We start from the raw sequence: 20,248 nt of genomic DNA on the forward strand, positions 1-20,248 counted from the left end.
ATTTTTATACAGTTCCTTTTATTCTATTTTACTGTTTGTAAATTTGTATTTTATATTTTGTAAAGGCCTATGGCTATATACAAATAAATGTATCTTATCAGTCCCCTCATTCCTCCAGTGAGGCTCCCAGAGTCTCACAATCACCTTCCTTTCTTCTTCATATAACTCGGCCCTTGTGAAGCATTTTTTTTTTATTTATTGCTGGGTTTTATATCATGCCACTCACGACCTTTGTCACCTCAAGGCGGCTAACAATCTTAACACCGCCCGCGACGCCACGGACTAAATAATGCTGTAAGGGCGGGTGGGAGGAGTTAGGGCGGGCTGTGTCCGGGATGAGGAAGGGTGCCGATTGGCCCCTCCTCTGGACTGACAAAGCGCCTGCCGATTGGGCCCTCCGATTGGCCCGCCGCCGCCAAGGCAGCAATTGTGGTTGCTCCCTTGCCGGCGGCCTGACGCGTCCGGAGGCGCGAAGCTGCCTTGCTGCCTTGGCAGCGGTGGGCATGCCAGCATGGGCATTTGAACCAGGATTATGCAAGCACTATTATGGGATAGGGTGGCGGTGGACAGTTAGAAGACCTTAAGATCGAGTCCAGACTCCAATTAACCATTCTGTATAATGAGTACTTTTGGGGGACATGAAACTTTACACGTGGTTGTGCCTCCTTTGGGTTGGTTCAAACTGGAGACGTCTGCATGCTTTCAGATTCGGGATATGGCTTTGGAACCAGGCATCTTCCTGGCCTCCTCAGCCCTTTGGTCCTCTCCGAAGGGAGGGTGGGGATTTTTAAAGGGCAAGGGAAAACTGGATCAGAGTTGCCAGAAGCAAGTCTGCTTGTCTGTCCTCAGCAACATGTGCCTCAAATGCACAGAGAGACCTCCCTCTGTCCTCCACCAAGGCGCTTGTTGCCCCCAGAGGTGTCGCCAGGGAAACAGAAGGCCTCGGAGAACAGGAGCCTCAGAGGGCACTTCCTTGCTCTTCTCAGAATGCCTGGGTCTCCTTTCGCACCAAGTCTCTCTTCCAAGGCGGATTTTCTTACCCTGGAAGGGGTAGGTTGCAGCATTGGACTAAGGGAACCTCAGGAGGGCAGGATCCAATCTGGCCCCAAAGATGGCCAAGAAGGGGTTCCTTGCCCACCATCCTGCTCCCCCTCCACTCCCTCCCCAGGTTCTCTCTGCCTTTTGCCCTACTCCCTGTCACTGTTCTGGCTGAAGGGGTTCTGGAGAGCTCGCTCCTCTCCAGGCAGGGATGGGGATGGTGGGAAGCCCCTTAGCCAGAGATGCAGAAGAGGGACACTGGCTCCTTGACAGAAGAGGGAAAAGGAGGACTTGGGGCTGACTGTGGAGCTCCCCCAGCCCCAGATGTGGAATTGGGGGGGCTGCAACCACTCCTAGGTGTCCTGAGGACACCTAACAGCTTGGTTAAGGTGACCAGATTGTCCCACTTTTGGAGGGACGTCTGGGGGCACCTGCCAAATTGTACTTATTTTTCATTGTAAGCCACCTTGATCCGCAAGGGAGGGCTGCATCCTTACCATACGTTCCTCTTTATAATTGGGAAACTGTCACGTAGGCAGCCCTGTCCAAGTTGCAAAGGGCCATGCGGCCGACCCTGTCCAAGTCAGTGGGGCAATCTGGGCCAGCCTCCAGGAGCCGACCGAGAGCCACTCGCCCAGCCTTGCGGCCACATTCTGGCCACTAGAAGGCTCCTGGCTGCCAAGGGGGGCACTTTGCCGACTCCCGCCATCCCCCGCGCTCAGGCCGCCCGCCAAAGCGCGAGCTCCCCAGATGAGAACGTGGTTGGCCCGCCCTTTCCACCGCTGCTTGCCCCGCAAACCGCTCACCCGTGTCGCGCCTGAGTCCTTCCCCGTCCATGCCGCACTGCCCAGGGACTGTGGCCTCCGAGGAGAGACCTTTCCTTCCCTCCTCACCACCCCCCAATGGCTTTCGCTGTGTCGCTGCCGACCCTGCAGCACTCCCCCCCCCAACCCACGCTGCCTGGCAGGTGGCTGAGTGCGCTTCTCACCCACCCTTTCAGGACTGCTTAGAAGGAAGCTTCTACCAGCACCTGACTGAGCGGAGGGAGGCATTTCCGAGAGCAATGCAGAGGAGTCTGTGCTTTTCTTTGGGGTGGGGGGAAGCTTTCCCCTTCTGCCAAATAGTTGGCTGACAGAAACAGTTGGCCAGCCATGCTGCTGGAGGGAAAATGCAGCTAAGCAACTCTGTAGAGGTGAGGCCTACCACACAGGATTGTTGTGCCAATGTAACTGGATGCTGTTGTGGAGGTCCTTTTGCCTCCTGTTTCATCTGCATAACAACCCTGTGCAGTAGGCCTCAACAACAACTTGTATGAGAGGCCTTAAATGTTTCTTCTCCATCGCAACTCTGTCCAAAGTAGCCCTTTCTGCCTGGGGAGCTGATCTTTATACTTTGTAGATGAGCTGTAATTTCAGCTCTCCAGGCCCCACCTGGAGGTTGGCTACCCCTGGGTTGGAAATATTCTTAGAGGTGGGACTTCAAAATGGTACAATGCCTCAGAGTCTGGCCTCCAAAGCAGCCATTTTTGCTTGCAGAGCTAATCATTAAACTTATAATCTAGAGCAGTGGTTCTCAACCTTCCTAATACCATGACCTATTAATACAGTTCCTCATGTTGTGGTGACCCCCAACAATATCATTTTTATCATTGTAATCCTTTAGCCTGGTCTTGCCTGGAGAATATGGCTGCTTTCTCCGGATGCCAGCCTCCAGGTGGGCCCTGGGGATCCCCTTGGAATAACAACTCAACTTAAAACCAGAGATTAATCCCCCTGGAATATATGGCTACTTTCTCGGGATGCCAGCCTCCAGGTGGGGCCTGGGGATCCCCTGGAATCACAGTTCCTCTGCAGGCCACGGAGAGCAGTTCCTGCTGCAGAATAGGGCTCCTTTCTTGGGATGCCAGCCTCCAGGTGGGGCCTGGGGATCCCCTGGAATCATAGCTCCTCTGCAGGCCACAGAGAGCAGTTAACCTGGATAAAAGGGCTGCTTTCTTGGCATGCCAGCCTACAGGTGGGGCCTGGAGAACCCCTGGAATTCCAGCTCCTCTGCAGGCCACAGAGCAGTTCTGCTGGAGAAAGCGGCTGCTTCAAGGGGGAGAGGGACTTTATGGCCTCACTCCCAACTGAGTTCCCTGTCCTCCCCAGCAGAAATGAGTCAGATCCTGGGTGCACAATTGGGTTGGGAGCAAAAAAGGAGGGAGATAGCCCAGTGAAGCTTTGGTGTGAGAACCTAAAGTCAGAATACACAAGACTAAGGAATTCAGCCTTGAGGTACAAAGCAGAAATAGGAACTAGGAAGCATCACAGGCCTGGCAACATCTGACAGCTCAACCACAATCAATATGGGATGGAATAAGCCGGAATTTGATGAAGCTCTTGACATCGCAGATGGTGTTCAGAAACTGAAGCTTCTGAGTGTTCTAAAAGCCCAGCAGGGTCATGAGAACAGGAGCCCAAGAAAAGGACACCATGCTGGTGGAGAAAGGATTCAGGGAAGACACAAGCCTGCAATTCCCTTTGCGTGGCTGGACTGCAGGCTTCCCTCTGCAGGCATGCACATCAGAGCTTCAACCCAGATTTAAGTTTTGTTGATCTTACAGCTGCCATTGGATCTTGTCCCAAACCCATCTCATCCAACTTTGCAGTGGGAAATTTCGCACAATTTCCACTTGGTATCTTCCTCAAAAGAGGCCTGTAGAATGGAGCAAAGGCTGAAGGCAGGAATAGAGCACCCATAACATCAGATAGAACTGATCCGCCCACCCCAAGAAAGAAAGCCTCCATGACAATTATATTAATTGGCAGAGGCATGGACTGTAAAATGTATTTGTTGTCAGGCCTTCAGCCGTGCCCAATGTTTGGTGATCCCACAGCACAGCTGGTACCACGATCCCTGATCCTGCACTGCCTCCCTCCGCTGTGCAGTGTTCTGGCCAGTGTCCATTTTGAGCATGTCTAATCACCGCACCCCTTGCCTGCCTCGTTTCCTTTTACCACTCACCAATCCAGGCATCACTGCTCTCTCCATCAAGTTGGATTGCACGATATGGCCAAAGTAAGTGACCCGGAGTTTCGCCATTTTGCCCACCCATGAGATCTCAGACTTTATGCGATGAGTGTTTCCATGTTTCTGTCTTTCGTTGTCCAGGGAACCCGAAGAAATAAATACGCAATCAAACCACACATAATCTCAGTTTTTATAAAGTTTATTTGAAAACCTGCTGCTAACACAGCATGTATTTTCCACCAAGATAATTCAGCTGATCTGTAAGAGAAAGACAAGAGAGCATCTGTCCGATGGGCATGCAATGAACTTTGCTGAACCAAGTTTAGAAACTATAAACAAAAAGGTTAGGGGCACAATTTTAGAAAAAATAGAAACCACTTATGATAAGAGTTCAAATGTTTAAAAAGCCATAAAATATCTATTTGGCACACATAAAACATCTGAGTACATCAGTAATGCCAAAAAGTAGCAACCTTGATGTAGCGCATTTCTAACAAACCTATTAATGGAAATAACGAGGCAAGCCAAATTTCTCTAGGGCCAGGGACCACTAGTACATATCCCATGTTCCCTGAAAGCAGACAAGGTCTTTGTCCTGTAGGGCAGTGGTCCGCAATCTTCTTGAGGCTGCGGACTGGCGGCGGCGGGGAGGGTGACCACCCAGCTGTGCACATGCGGCCGCAAACGCACATGTGCGGTACTCCCACGCAGGCGCAGGAGTGCCACGCATGCACAGCCCTGCTCCCCCCCTACAAAAAGAAGCTTGCGGCCTGGGAGGTTTCTTACTGGGGGGGGGGCAGGGCGGGGAGAGGGTGCCACGGTCCAGTGATTGGGGACCACCACTGTAGGGCTCACGGATGGCAGTTTGTTCCCACCAGCTGAATGCCACAGGTGGAAGTCAACATGGCTCTTTTCATGGATGGTTCACTGCAAAGGTGGCTCACAGGAAGTGACAGAATGTGTAATACTGTTCTACCCTCTTTGGTGGATGGAGCCGGGGGATTGTGGCAGAGGCCAGAAGGTCAAATTGCCACCCTCCAACAAATGCATTTGAGTCCCAGGTCACTGAATTCAAGGTTTATTGGCAGAAAGGATGGAAATCCTAGCCTGGCCAAAACCTGGAGCTCATGGAACTGCAAGAGTGGTTTCTCAGTAACCCCAAGCAAGGAGAAATTCCCTGGAGACAAAACTGGGAATATTCATGTCCAACAGTCAAAAAGGCTTATGTTATGTCGCTACTCACCCTGAGCTACAAGGAAGGGTGGTGGGACATAAAAATAAATATTATGATGATGTGGCTCATGAAAAAATTTCAGATCAGAAAGAGTATTTTCTAGGGGGGAAAATGTCTCCAGAACACGTCAACAAACCTCTTCCTGTACAGCTCTCTCGGCTGTTATGCGCCAAATGAATCATGGCAGAGTGGCTAAATGCAGCGGATGAAGCAAGGACAAGCTCCAGTGCTTGTACATGATGGATTCTGCCTTCTGCTAACATTATTCAGAAAGCCCATATCGCTGCAGACCGACCTTTCCTTCTAAGCAGCCAAGAGACCGGGGGGATTGCAAGAGCAGACCGAAAAGCAACAAAAACAGTCATACCTGTGAATTCTGCCGGGTGGCTCACTGAATGGAAAGAAAGAAAAGAAGAGCGTCACAACTTATGCTGCACATGTTGCCTTACACCTCATACAAATCCTGCCCCATGCGTCTTATTCCACTCGATTTTCACCGGTTGCAAAAGGCCCAGCTCCAAAGGGCTGAGGTGTGCCAGCTGCCCTAGAGGTGGGTGCATGGAGCCACCTCAGACCCAAGCGGACCGCTGGGACACCAACATCAGCCTTGTCACCTGAGAAGTGGCAGCAGCTATCTCCCTGGAGTTTGCACTCTTTCGTATCCCCTCCCGGCTGGTCTTTTCTAACTGGGAATGCAGCCCAGGATCGGTCCTGAGCCAATCTCTCTGCCCTTCCACTGGGCCACAGCCCCCACCCCCCAAGTCCTCTCTGGCCAGATGTCTTGAGGACCAAATCTCACGTCTGGCTCTTTACAAGCATGCTGGTGACCAAAGTTAGGTATGGAAGACTTTGCCTTCCAGAGACTCAGACACAGCCATCTGCAGCTGGTTTAGGAGACAGGGAAAACAGCTTGTGTGGTGAACTGGGCAAGCTAGCAAGCCTTCAGGCTTCAGCCAGGGCTGGTCTGCAAGTCAAAGCTGCCTCCATCCCAATAATAAAACAAAATAAGCCACAGGAGCTTATGCTGGAATAAACTGTACTTACCTTTCAAGGTGCCCCTAGACCACCCATCCTACTGGCCACTACAAACTAACATAGTTATGTACCTGAATTACATCAGAATGGATCGTTCTCTTAGTACAGATACTCAAAAACATAGACTCTCGCCCAGTAAGCACTGCACCAGCCTCCAGGGAATTGCTGATTGCCACTGTGGGATGGTAGGTGAATTTCCTCCAGGCCAGACAAGATTCTGGAGTTTTTTTTTGGGGGGGGGGGATTACTCGGGCATGAACCTGGGGTCACTGTGGGTGGGCAGGTAGTTGTGAGTTCCTGCACTGTGTAGGAGGCTGGACTAAATGGCCCGGGAGTTCTCTTCCAACTCTATGATTCTAGGTGTGACGTTAAGGCTTGCTAGAACAGGGGTCCCCAATGTAACAACTGTGGGCCCCACGGCTCCTGCATATAGCTTTGCTGGTAACCACCAAATGCTTCCCGAATCTGTCCAGAGCCATGTGCGACTTTTGCCAGCAGTGCTTTTGACTGTTTGCTTTGGCAGTCACTGGGTGAGTGAAGGTAAGCGATGGCAGCCATTCTGTGTCTGTGGCCCAGGACTCCATGCCAGAATTATAACTGCGCTTGTGGGTCCCAGAAAGTTGGGGACCCTTGGGCCAAAGGCATGGCCAAAGCCTGTGTCCTCGGGACAGCAGTGAATCCTGAATCCACTGTGAGCCGACACTCTATCCATCTTCGCTTATGTGCATGGACCTCGTCCATACACATAATCTTTGGGGCAAAATGTGATGAGTTCCGGACACTATGCGTGGAAGCATACAGCTTTTAACAGGTATGTCCACAGGCCCACCAAGGGTTGGTTCCACTTTCCCCATTTACCACACATGAAAAAAATATTCCTCTGAAGGGTTTATTGAGGAGAGGGTGGGGACCAATGCTAACCACTTGACGACCCTCTAAAGCAGAGCTCGAGAAATGCCATGCGCTGAGCTGCCACGGTTCCTCGAAGTTTCACTGCAGACCCCATTTTCAGTAATTTCACTGTTGTATCCCCCAGCTATTGGCAGGGGGAGGGGCAACCAGTTTTTCTGCCGGTGAAAAAAAGAGAAGAGTTTCCACCTTTTTGCCATCAAAAAGACCGTTTTGGATCATGGGACCAACGTGGACAAAAGTCAAATTGAACGGGTGGTTGTGCCAAGTAGCGGAATTGTTTGAGAGCCAGCTTGGTGCAGTGGTTAGGGAGTTAGACTTCTAATCTGGCAAGCCGGGTTTGATTCCCTGCTCTCCGACATGCAATTAGCTGGGTGACCTTGGGCTAACCACAGCACTGATAAAGCTGTTCTGACCGAGCAGTAATATCAAGGCTCTGTCAGCCTCACCCACCCCAGAGTATCTGTTGTAGGGAGAGGAAAGGGAAGGCAATCGGAAGCCACTTTGAGACTCCTTCAGGTAGAGAAAAGCGGCATATAAGAACCATCTCTTCCTCATCAAAGTACAAAGAGCCATAATTAGAAAACTGGCAGCCATAATCAGAAAACTTTCATCAAAATAAAAAATGACGGCTGACAAACGCGTCTGGCTCCTCAACGTTGTCAAAGCCAGAGAAAACTCAAGGGCCATGCTAAGAAACTGGAGATACTCAGAAAACTCTACCTATTATTATATGATCCCAGCTTGTTTTTGTTTCTAACAGTACATTTCAAAGCATTAATAAGAAAATCATGTTAATACTCCACCTATACATTGAATATTATTGTTTAGAATGAGCATAAACTGCTCCAAATGCACCAGCAGACTCTCCCATGGGGGAATTACTTGGATAAAGTGTTTTTTTTATCCAGGGTCGCAGGGGTGATGGGTGCAGGAGAGAGGAACAGGCAAACTGCAAGCTCAAGCAAGGAAGCACAACCACATATTACCAAAGTGACTGGGTGTGCTTGTCGGATAGGCATCAATGCAACAAACGTGAATTTGTGTTTTGTGTCACCTGCAAGCAACGCTAAAGAAAACACTATACCCAGAAACAGATCTTGAGACTGAGCAGCCAGCACGCACAGCTATGAACATGGATATATTTCCTCGCAGCATTTAATATGCAGAATATGCACTCAGGCCAGTCTTAAGGCTGCACACGCTCCAGAAATATGCCATAAACGCTTTGGCGATGCAGGCCCGGCTTTCTTGCCTCAGTGATCAAGATCCCCGCCACCACGCTAAGGTTCTCTCTCAAAGTAAACAAGGGACAGAAGGGCCAGGAAAGCCACAGCACATACAGAAAGCAAGAGAGCATTGGAAAAAGTCAAACAAGTGTTGCATTGTTCATGCAATCACATCCATGCTTATTCTCTGTACCTGCCAGAACACTTCATTTCTGAACCACAAAGAAGCCCAAGGAAGTAGGAGAGAAAAGAAGGGTTACTAGCTAACCGAGAACGGATGTAAAAACACACTTCTTTTTAACCACCCTTCTAAAGGAACCGGACTACAAGCTAATCCAAAGGATGCTAGGGTTAAAAGAGTACTCTGAAGTACTTTTCTAAGCTACTTGAACGTTCTTACTTCCAATACTATTAAATCCCTGTGCACAAACGTCTGGCCTTTTTTTCTGACTGCTATCCAAGCTCATGGGAATATGTACCACTCATCTTAACTGCCAAAGGCTCACTCCCAAACTGGGAGGCAAACCAGGGGGTGGGGTGGGTGGGAAGCACTACTTCTGCAAACCAAAGAAGATCCAGACATTCCATCTCAAGGGGAAGGTTCTAAGGGCCCAAGCCAACTTGATCAGCTATGAACTAAGGAGGTGTACAAAGAAAGGAGCTAAGAACTATGTAGCGTCTCAGAGTTACCTTCTGCAATCCAGAAGTGGGGGGGGGGGGGGGAATGAAAGAAAAAAAGAAACATTCTGCTGGTGAAACAGTCTCAATGCAGTTTATAGAACGTGTTCGGAGATCCCGGCAGGTGAACTCACCTTCTTGCCAGCTCCAACGTTTGCTTTAGCCGTGCCCCGGACTTTCTTCATCCTGTTCTTACGCTCTTTGCGCTGCTTCCTAGAAGTTTTCTTCTTTTCGTACAGGCCGTGCTGGGGAAAAGAGGCGGCAGACAACAAGCACGCTTAATAGCTCTGCTTGGAGATGCTTCTAAATGCTGACCCTATTTGCTTCTTAAGCCTGGATAACTGCAGCAGGATTCTCTGCGTTGTTTTTGGACATGGAGGGTAGGGGCTGAGTGCACGGAACTAGCAGCCAGGAGACAGAGCTGGAAAGTGGCAGAAAAGAGGCCTGGCGGTATAAATTTCTTGTTGCCTTGTGACTTGCCAATTACTTCTTCTTTGTCATTCAACGGACTGAGCTCTGCCTGGATTTATTTTGGTCGTGGGCAATTAGCACACAACTGAGGAAGTCCAACTAAACTAATTAATATCTAGGATGGTAGTCTGGTTGTAATTGATGGCTACAGATTCTGAGGACACTTTTCATCCTGCTTGGCTTAATGTTAACCACTCGTTGAAATATAGTTATATTTCAACAATATTACTGCAGTTGAAATATAAGATTTATTCAGAAACTTACAGGATTTAGTAAGGCCACACATTTCTCCCCCTTGTCTGTGCAGATCCTCCTATGTGTATTTGGTTGGTTTAGTGCATGGGCAGTCAAACTGCGGCCCTCCAGATGTCCATGGACTACAATTCCCATGAGCCCCAGCCAGCATTCGCTGGCAGGGGCTAATGAGAATTGTAGTCCATGGACATCAGGAGGGCCGCAGTTTGACTGCCGCTGGTGTAGTGGTTAGGAGCGTGGACTCCACACTCCCCCACATGCAACCAACTGGGTGACCTTGGGCTAGTCACAGTACTGATAAAAAGCTGCTCTGTTCTGTAATATCAGGGCTCTCAGCCTCACCCGCCTCACAGGGTGTCTGTTGTGGGGAGAGGAAAGGGAAGGCAAATGTAAGCCGCTTTGACACTCCTACAAGGAGAGAAAAGCGGCATATGTGAACCAACTGTTCTGAGAGAGCAGGTGTCTATTGTGGGGAAAGGCAATCGGAAGCCGTTTTGAGACGCTTTTAGGTAGAGAAAAGCAGCATATAAGAACCATCTTCAATTTCTACCTTGCTATCTTTACTTCCGCTTAGCAGCATGACCACCAGACCAGTCATACGTAACGGTTTCAATCCATATCAGAATACACAGCTATCTTTTCTGCATGCTACCACACTATTGAAAACTGCCTCAAACCACCATACATTTCAAAACAAGAGTGCCAAGATAGCTTTGGGGATTTAGTTACAAGGACTGCATCTCACCAGTTTCCAAAAAATCTCCTCTGGCTTCCCAGCTCAAAGTGCTGATTTATTTTCAGTTTAAAAGCCACACACTGCACAGGACTAGGACATGACTAGGCCACCCTCTGGCCAAGATCCTCTTCAAAGGTTCTTCATCCTCTCACGTTTAACAAAAAAAAGGTAGGGGTGCTCCAGAGACTGGCCTTTCCCTGACCGACAGCTGAAACTCCTATACACCATTTGAAGCAGAAATAAAAGTGCCTTGTACAGAACAGGGTGCATGGTCCATCAAGGTCAGTATGATCTCCTCAGACGGGCTGTGGCTCCCCAGGGCCTCAGGCAGAGGTCTTTCACATTGCCTCCTACCTGAGCCTTTTAACAGTGAAGATGCCAAGGACCACTGGGACCATCTGCATGCCAAGCAGATGCTCTGTCATGAGCCACAGCCCCTCCCCAACAACTCTCTGGGGTTAAGACCCCTCTTGGCTTTCAAAACTATTAACGAACTTTTATAAGCCCAATCAACTTTAAAAAAGAACATGCAAAAAGAAATATATATATTTTAAATAAAAGATCTCTGCAGTGCACCTCTGACAAAGATTTCCAAACCTTGGTGAACAAAACTGAGCTTCTGCAAGCAAGAGTTACAGCTCTTTTAGTGCAACCAACCAGCCTCTCTGTGCCAGATATACCAATCAGAGTGCCTACCCGAGCCAGTCTGTGCTTGGGCTCATTTTTCTTGGCGTAGTCCAGGGAATCGTAGATCATGCCGAAACCGGTCGTCTTCCCGCCACCAAAATGAGTCCGGAAGCCGAAGACAAAAATTACATCCGGGGTCGTCTTGTACATTTTGGCCAGTTTCTCACGGATCTCCGTTTTGGGGACTGTGGCTTTTCCAGGATGAAGGACGTCAATCACCTGTAGACAGATCACAGCATGAGTAAGTCACATTTTTAAAAGGACTGTAGCTACATGAAGGCACAGACTCAGAAAGATATACAGCACCATCAATATGCATGGCGTGTACTTAAACTGAGCAGTGCTCCAGAGATACTTGCAAACTAACATGTAATATTAGGACACAATAAAGCAACACGGGGCAAAAGGTGAAGGAAAAACAGTAGGGAAACACAGGTGACTGCCAGCTTGCTTGGCCTCCGCCGGTGTCACAGAAAGGCAAGCTTTGCGAAGCGCCAGCCATCAGGCAGGTGTTCAGGAAAGGAATTCCAGGTAGAAGGGCAAGGAAGGGCCTTTGGGAGAGGTGGAGGGCTCTGAATAGAGGATGGTGTAGAAGCGAAGATCCTGAGAAAGCACCCATGAAATGATGTCAACCAGGGTGAAAGCAAGAAACTGTGGACTGGATCTGAGAGTAAGAAAGTCTAGACCAGGGTGGCTCACCTGCAGCTGTCCATGGACTACAGTTTGACAGCCCTGGAGATATAATGAAGCAACACACAATCTGAACAGTGGAAGATGAAGGACTTGCATGACAAAGATGGAAAGACGGAGGCGTGATAACAAGACCAGAGAAGCATTAGTTGCAGACTTTGCTGGAGTTACTGTATTCTGCCTGTACCCTATTCTCTCTTAGGGCTTCAGGGCAACATCAAATCTGAACTTCAGCAATAACTATAACAATGACCATCCATACAAATGCTTTATGTCGCCGTTTACACTCCATAAATATAACGCTAGACACGAATCCATTTGAATTTTTACAGTCTGTTTCTCTCGACATCTGTAACAGCTACCAGTCCCATTCAGGGGCAAAGAGAAACACTATTGAACAACCACACCAATAAAGCTCAGCTCAAAACTCACCAACAAGCCAGATATTCTAGTTTAACATTCAAAACAACTATCGCCATCAAATTCAAACAGCAGCCCACCATCTTTCAGCACTAATCCTCAGCACCTTTATGAAGCTCTTCATATTCTGATAAGTGCAACAAACTGCAGAGAAATCTAATCCTTTCAGAAACACAGAAAGGACCTCCAAAATACAGGCAACCTCTAGCAAACCCCTCTGAACAGAACAAGTAGGCAAGTCGAGAGACAACACTTCATTAGTTTCACTGCACAGAAAGCTTCAAAAAGTTCACCCCTGCATAGATTATTCTTCTAATTATTCCACAGCCATTAAGTTAGCTTTGGGAAAAGGTTCAACTACATATTTTCAATCAAATTCTTCTCCAATACACTGTCAGCATCCATTCTACCAGCTAACCCTGCAAAAGTTCTCAGCATAAACCAGGCAGCACCAGGCTACTAACTGAGCAGAGCTTGAACCCACCGGTACCTTCCAGCCCAACACTCTCTCCAACCTCTGCCTCTATGGAGCGGCCTGTGATTCCAGTCCCTTTGATACATATAGATGCACAAATGCACACACGTTTACCCCCAGAATAAAACTGTTGGTCTGCAAAGTGTCCCAAGACTCCAACTCTGCTGCTTCAGGGCTGGATCTACGAGCCCAACTGCTGCTCCTTCAACCTGCAGGTCCCAAGACCCAGACGTTGTCCCCGCTCACAGCCTGGAAGCCTCCGGCCGGCGAGAGGCGGACCAGGCGACTCCACTCACCATCTGCTTGCGCTGCAGCAGCCTGTTCGTCATGAACTTCCTCGTCCGGATGGTCACCGTGTCGTTCTGCAAGAGCCGTCAGAGAGAGAGAGAGAGTCAGCCCCACACCCACCAGGCCGCACGTGTAGCCGCGACCCCGCACCCTCCCCACCTCCCCGGGAGACGCGCGCCTGCCCCGCGCCAACTCTTCCCCAGGGAATCCCTGCCAGGGGGCAGCAGCAGCGCTCCAGGCGGGCCCGGGAAAGAGAGGCGCGGGACGGGCGACCCCCAGGCGGCGCCCCCGCCAATAACCGGCCTGGAGGCAGCAGCCGCCCCAGCCCCGAAAGGACCGGGTGACTCGGCGGGCGCCGGGCCGAGGATGGCGCCGCACCGGCCTGGATGGAGAAGAAGGCCTCGGCCGCCGCCTACCATCTTGGCGGCACCTCAGAGGCAGAGAAGGAGGGAAAGGCGGAAGCGCCGCGCAGCAGCCAATCATATACCCGCTTTCGCACGTGGCAGGCGGAAGGAGGGCGGGGTCCTCACTAGCGCGGGAGGGAGGGGACGGGTGATGACGTCAGAGAGGCTGCTGCGGGAGAAGCCTGGCGATGAGACGCTATTTCTATGCGACGCCCCTCGGGGGAAGTCTATAGAGACGGAATGGAAAGACGGGCAGAGGAGCGGACGGAGACGAAGGTGTCTGGGCACCGTCGGTGTAAAAAAAATGTGAAGGACCCGCTGTCCCAGTCTCCTCTCCCTCTCTTGCCTGGCCCACAGTGAGGGTAGTATGCCGTTGCCAACCGCCAGGTGGGGCCTGGGGATCTCCCGGAATGACAGCCGATCTCCAGAGTAGACAGATCAGTTTCCCTGGATTCTAGTGGATAGCCAGGTTGGTCTGAAGCAGCACAGCAAAATTTGAGTGCAATGACACCATTAAGACCAAGAAAGATTTATTCTAGGTGTGAGCTTTCATGTGCCGGCATAGTTCCTCTGAGAACTGAGATCATAAGATAACAAACTCAGCATGACTTTTCTGGAGATTTATAGGGAAAACAAGAAGTTGCTTTGAATGACTTCTTTTCACAGCTGGGAAAGTGTCTGCCATTAATCACCAACTTTACATTTTTATTGCCCCAATGTTTTTGTGAACGACAATTGAACCCAAAGAACTGATTGGCTTTTCTAGCAAAGAATTCTCATGCTGCATATTTGGACTTACACTGTTGTTTACTAATTTGCTACTAATTTACTGTGTCCTTATATCCGTCCTTCCTTCAATAAAGAGCTTTTCCTCAACTTAAGCCTGCGTCTGGGGTTGAACGGGCCGAGCATCGGCGACCGACTGAGGCCGCAGCGCCCAGCCCACAGCAAGGGAGGATGCGATTCAGTCCCGCCTGCCGGGCCAAGGCGCGCTCAAGGGAAAGGGGCTGCGCTTCCCCTCCAGCCCTGCAGGCGGCGCTGCGGCGGCGAGAGAGGCTGCGGGAACTCGGCCGCGCTGGCCTCCTCCGTGACGTCACGAGCAGGGGGGCGTGGCCTGGGCCGGCTCTCGTAGAGCAGGCGTGCGGTGCCTCCGCAGCCTCTCAGGCAGGAACGACGCCGACTCCGCCGGCCTCGTCCTCCCCTTCGCCGCCGCCATGGTGAAGGAGCAGTTCCGCGAGACGGACGTGGCCAAGAAAATGTGAGGGCAGCCGGGCCTTGTGAAGGGGCGGCTCTCCTGTTTGATTGGCAGGAGCGGGAGAGCAGGGGGCGGGGCTTGGCAGGTGGTGGGGCGGGGCTTAGTCGTGGTTGACAGCAGGGCTGGAGGGAAGAAAGACGCTCTCTGAATAGCCAGATGCCCCTTCGGGCATTATTCATCGTTTATTATTATTATTATTATGGCGGCTTTATGTTCTTTATATCCTGGTTTATCTCCCAGTTGGAATGCAAAGCGGCTTATGCCGTCTCCCTCCATTTTGTCCTTGCAACAACCCTGTGAGGTAGACCCAGATGGGTAGCAATCTCAGTCTGTCTGGGGCGGTAGAAACCAGCCAGAGCCCTCTGGCACCTTAAGGTCCGGCAACTTCCTAGCTGCATTAGAAGCAGTGAGTGGAGATGCGTGAAAGCTAGCCCCAAATGTGGGTAGTCTTTAAGGTGCAACTTGACGCTTGCTCTTTTCTACCGTGAGGTGGGTTAGGCCGAGAGGGCCTGTGGTGTGGTTTGCGGGAAGGAGAGGTCAGCCCAGTCCTCAGCACTTGGCATCGTGGAACAGTCCCGAGGTAATCAGTGCCCTTCAGATGATCCTCTGTGTTATTGTTTCCCATTGCAGCAGCCACATCTGCTTTGGGATGAAATCGGCTGAAGAGATGAGGCAGCAGGCTCACATCCAGGTGGTCAGCAAAAACCTTTACAGCCAAGACAACAACCACTCTCCTCTGCTCTACGGTGTATTGGACCATCGTATGGTAAGACTGCTCACTGCAGGGTGTGTATTCTAGTACAGGTTTGTAAGTTAGGCAATATATATAAGAAATAAACATGTAAGGACATGGGAAGAGCTCTACTGGATCAGGCTTGTGGTCTGTCTAGTGCAGCATCTCTTCTCACAGAGCAGCTGACCAGGTGCCTCGCCTAGTAGCCGGTGAGGAACCTTTCTTCCGTGAATCTGCTTGTGGCCATCACTGTTCATTCATCTCCTTTCTCCAGGGCACAAGCGAAAAGGATCGCCCGTGTGAAACCTGTGGAAAGAATCTGGCCGAGTGCTTGGGACATTATGGCTACATCGATCTAGAGCTGCCCTGTTTCCATGTGGGGTACTTCAAAGCTGTGATCAGCATTTTACAGGTAAAGCGGTGTGTTTTAATCTCAGGGTCCAAATGCAGTTTTCTTACACTAGTTCGCACGGACGTTCAAATTAGAATCCACAGCAGGGGACAAAATAGCATCGTTATCCAATGAATGGGGCGAGAAAATTCTGTCGCCTTCTGTGCATGCACAGTAACGCTTATTTTTATTTATTAATGTTTGGACTTGTATACCGCCGTTCCCTGGAAGGTTTCATGGCAGATCACAGTAAAACATTAAAATCACAATAAAAGCCCCACAATTCCTGTATCCATTTACGGTAACAACAACAATGGCGTTCTAACCCCTCCAACCCCACCTTCTTCTGTCCGAGGCCGTACCGTCGTACCGCTTGCACTCAGAATATAATTTTTTCTTTTTATCTCAGTAGTCCCAGTGGACTCGGACTTTGTTCTAAATTGGAACAGTGACTAAGGGTCACTATGGGGCAAATCTCTGTAACATGAATTTAAAAAGAAAAGAAATGCCTCAACATAAAGGATAACATCTACACCCCGACCCTATAGCTAACAGCACGTACCCCGCTACTCTCTCCCTCCTTGTTGGAGGGAAGGCTCTGACTTTTTAAATGTAAACCTGACTGTTTTAAAATGTTTACATATTTTATATTATTTTAATATATATAATTATATATAATTATATATATATATGTGTGTGTGTGTGTGTGTGTGTGTGTGTGTGTATTTATTTATATATTATGATATATTATGATATATGTGTTGTAATCCACCTTGAGCTCTTGGGAACGCGATAGAAATTTGAAAATACATAAACAACTATCACAAAGTATAATCCCTATAACAGGGGTAGAGCCTCTTGTGGCGCAGAGTGGTAAGGCAGCCGTCTGAAAGCTTTGCTCATGAGGCTGGGAGTTCAATCCCAGCAGCCGGCTCAAGGTTGACTCAGCCTTCCATCCTTCCGAGGTCGGTAAAATGAGTACCCAGCTTGCTTGCTGGGGGGTAAACGGTCATGACTGGGGAAGGCACTGGCAAACCACCCCGTATTGAGTCTGCCAAGAAAACGCTGGAGGGCGTCACCCCAAGGGTCAGACATGACTCGGTGCTTGCACAGGGGATACCTTTACCTTTACCTTTATAACAGGGGTAGTCAACCTGTGGTCCTCCAGATGTCCATGGACTACAATTCCCATGAGCCCCTACCAGCTGGATATCTGGAGGACCACAGGTTGACTACCCCTGCCTATAACACTCTAAGCTGTTGTCAGTGGCTGTCATCCTACATGAGCAATGCACAGTCCCTCTGCTCTTCTGAAGGAGGGCAGCCACAGTCCCTGTGAGCAATGCACGGTCCCTCTTCTGAAGGAGGGCAGCCACCGTATATTGCTCTGATAAAGCTGAAGTTGGAAATGGGATAGGAAGGGAAGAGCATCTTCCTGGTGCTTTAGGAATGTGACACAGCTCAGGGGATTCTGCCTTTTTCGTTATCAAAGAAAGGTAGCTATTTAAATATCAAAAATAGTGAAGCTGAATGAGAGGGAGACAATGCCTCAGCAACTCATCACTTTCCCTTACCTACTCCCAAAATTCTTCACTGCTGTGATAATAGCTTAGCAACTAATAAGTCAAAAAGATAATTAAAAAGGCTAGAGAAATAACAACAGTAAGTAGAATAGATAAAGAAGATATACAATGAACTCTCTGCTTGCAGTGAGAATGCCTGCCTGCCCTCCCAACAGGAACACAGAATAATCACCAGAGGAATAAACAAATAACTGGAGTGGAATCTGTGACATTTAGTAATTATTTGTATTTGTTATTTAAAACATTGTTATGCTGCCTTTCCACATAATCTGGGCACCCTAAGTGGCGGACATAAACATTAAACTGCTTCAAGATGGGCCGCTGTGTTAGTTTGTTTGTAGCAGTAGAAAAGAGCCAGAGTCCAGGAGCACCTGAAAGACTCAAGGTTTGTGGCAAGGAAGGAGCTTGAGTGACTCTCATAACTCATCCCCTGCCACAAATATTGTTAAGTCTTCAGGGTGCTCCTGGTCTCTTGCTCTTTTCTACTATTAAAATGTTTGAACAATTAAAAACACGCTTAAAATAATCAAAGAGTTCAATAAAAACCACCAATGAACAACATCAGAACAAGGAAGGAGGGCCAATAATCATATAGGTGTGGTTGATGTTTTATTGTCTTATATATTGTGAACCACCTCGAGCCTGCTTTTGCAGGGAGCAGGGGTATATAAATGTAATAAATAAATAAATAAGGTTCTGTTAAACAAGAGGGAGACAGAAGAATTTCCGTGGGGAAGAAGTTTGAAAGTTTTTGTGCCATGACCAAGAAAGCCCTTTTTGGGGGATCAGCACCCATGTAGCCTCAGATGGCAGGGGCAACCAACGCAGGACCTCTGAAGGGTATGGGTGCGTTGACGTGGGAGAAGGTGGTCCTTAAGATATGCTGGTCCCAGCCATACGGGGGTTTCAAGGTCAATACCAGCACCAGGTTATCATTGAAGAACTCCTCTTCATCACAGCTTTACCTCCGAAGCTCAGGACAACCAGAACAGCGAGGGGTAAAGCCACATGGTAGTATTTCTTAGGAGGCCCTCATCTCAGGCCGCTGGGAACTTTATAGTGCAGTGGTGGGATTATATATATATTTTAAATAGCCCTCTTTATTAAAATGTTTTTTTCTGCCTCCCGCGAAGATGATTTGCAAGACTTGTTGTCGCATCATGCTGAGCCCCGAAGAACGGAAGCAGTTCTTAGATTACCTGAAGAGACCCAGCTTGACTTACCTCCAGAAGCGCGGTTTGAAGAAAAAGGTCTCTGAAAAGTGCAGGAAAAAGAACACCTGTCCTTATTGTGGGTCCTTTAACGGTGAGTGTACGTTCTGTTCTGCGACACCCTTGTCTGCGCCGAGTCCGTAACTGTTCCGACTGGTGGGCCAAAGCTTCTGTGTTGCCAGCGGTGTACCTTGCCTGCGACGGTAGTATATACAACTCAGTCTGGGCTCCTGATTGCCACAATGGCACAGTGTGTAGTGCTAGTCTACCGATCGATTGATAGCCATGTCTGTAGCAGTAGAAAAGAACAGGAGTCCAGTAGCATCTTAAGGACTTGCTCAATTTGTGGCAGGGGAGAAGCTTTTGTCAGTCACACACAGAGACCTGGAACGGCAGACCTTGGGAGCAGTAAAAGTGTTTGTTATGTGCCTGGGAAGACAGACTCCCGAGTAGCAGACAGGCTCTGGGGCTGGAATAGCAGCCCCAGAATGTACTGAAGGTCTCTGGAATTGGGGTACCTGTTCTGATGAGGTGGGAGGGAACCCCCTGAACCACAGTGAGTGGCCGCAGCTGACACTTCGTATTGATAAGTGTCGTGTGATTATTTTATAGCAGTATATATTTGGAATTTGGAAGGTTGTCACTTAGAGTAGGGCAGGGAAAGGTTCCTGTTGGCAGCAGAGGAGAGGACCCACAGTCATGGGTTCAAACTACATGTAGAACAATATCAACTGGCTATCACGGGAAAAAATTCCACAGATTAATTTAGGAGTGTAATAAACTGCCTAAGGAAGTTGTGAGCTCCCCCTCATTGTTGGTCTTCAAGCAGCAGCGAGACAGATACTTATCCTGGATGCTTGAGGCTGATCCCACATTCAGTTGGGGGTTGGACTAGATGGCCTGCATGGCCCCTTCTAACTGTGGTTCTGTGGTTCTGCTTCCTTCCAGAACAGTGGTTCTCAACCTAGGGGTCGGGACCCCTTTGGGGGTTGAACAACCCTTTCACAGGGGTCGTGGCAGGGCGAGCAGCTTGGCTGGGGGGAGGGGGTGCTACTGGCCACAAGATCGGCATAGTGGGACAAAAGGCAGAACTGAACTGAGAAACCCTGGGGAAAAAACCAATTTATATACAATCATGAACAATGGACCTTCACACCATTGGTCAGTTTTGGTTTAATTTCTGTGAAAGGACACTGGCATCATTTTATGGTTGGGGGGTCACCACAACAGGTGGAACTGTATCAAAGGGGCATGATATTAGGAAGGTTGAGAACCACTGTTCCAGAACAATGCAGTGACAGGAAGTTTAAGTTCAGGATAATGCTAGTAAATGTTTTCATGCTCGTAACTGTCCATGGAATAGACAGACATAGAATAGACCAATTGTGTTTTGCCCCCGAGGGGTCTTCCTCAGTGGTGAAATTATGAGAAATTCAAAGGTGCTTGCTTGGTGGCAAAGAAAAATCTGTTTGCTGCTGCTCCAACTAATCTTTCTAATATAAAAGTATCTGCTTTGG

At 49.2% G+C, this 20,248-nt stretch overlaps 2 protein-coding genes across 5 annotated transcripts in view; one reads left to right on the plus strand and one right to left on the minus strand.

Moving 5' to 3' along the window:
• Positions 1 to 4,230: 4,230 nt before the first annotated feature.
• RPS24 (ribosomal protein S24) overlaps positions 4,231 to 20,248 on the minus strand; it is a 324,293-nt gene continuing 308,275 nt past the window's right edge. Inside the window, exons 1-7 of one of the 3 annotated variants that reach the window (XM_077345962.1) lie at positions 13,571 to 13,705; positions 13,163 to 13,228; positions 11,291 to 11,500; positions 9,267 to 9,377; positions 8,648 to 8,666; positions 5,649 to 5,672; positions 4,231 to 4,305 (exon numbers count right to left, since the gene is read on the minus strand). In XM_077345962.1, the coding sequence (XP_077202077.1) occupies positions 8,661 to 8,666; positions 9,267 to 9,377; positions 11,291 to 11,500; positions 13,163 to 13,228; positions 13,571 to 13,573 (396 nt within the window). In that variant the 5' untranslated portion in view covers positions 13,574 to 13,705 and the 3' untranslated portion in view covers positions 4,231 to 4,305; positions 5,649 to 5,672; positions 8,648 to 8,660. Of the gene's footprint in view, positions 4,306 to 5,648; positions 5,673 to 8,647; positions 8,667 to 9,266; positions 9,378 to 11,290; positions 11,501 to 13,162; positions 13,230 to 13,570; positions 13,706 to 20,248 lie in introns of those variants that run through there. The other 2 variants (XM_077345963.1, XM_077345964.1) reach the window with 2 other exon arrangements.
• Positions 13,858 to 20,248, plus strand: part of POLR3A (RNA polymerase III subunit A) — a 53,981-nt gene continuing 47,590 nt past the window's right edge. Inside the window, exons 1-4 of one of the 2 annotated variants that reach the window (XM_077345951.1) lie at positions 13,858 to 14,027; positions 15,444 to 15,579; positions 15,821 to 15,958; positions 18,654 to 18,825. In XM_077345951.1, coding sequence (XP_077202066.1) covers positions 15,463 to 15,579; positions 15,821 to 15,958; positions 18,654 to 18,825 — 427 coding nt within the window. In that variant the 5' untranslated portion in view covers positions 13,858 to 14,027; positions 15,444 to 15,462. Of the gene's footprint in view, positions 14,028 to 14,642; positions 14,817 to 15,443; positions 15,580 to 15,820; positions 15,959 to 18,653; positions 18,826 to 20,248 lie in introns of those variants that run through there. The other variant, XM_077345950.1, reaches the window with a different exon arrangement.

The sequence above is a fragment of the Paroedura picta genome, chromosome 7 (assembly GCF_049243985.1).
Source record: "Paroedura picta isolate Pp20150507F chromosome 7, Ppicta_v3.0, whole genome shotgun sequence".
Lineage (NCBI taxonomy): Eukaryota > Metazoa > Chordata > Lepidosauria > Squamata > Gekkonidae > Paroedura > Paroedura picta.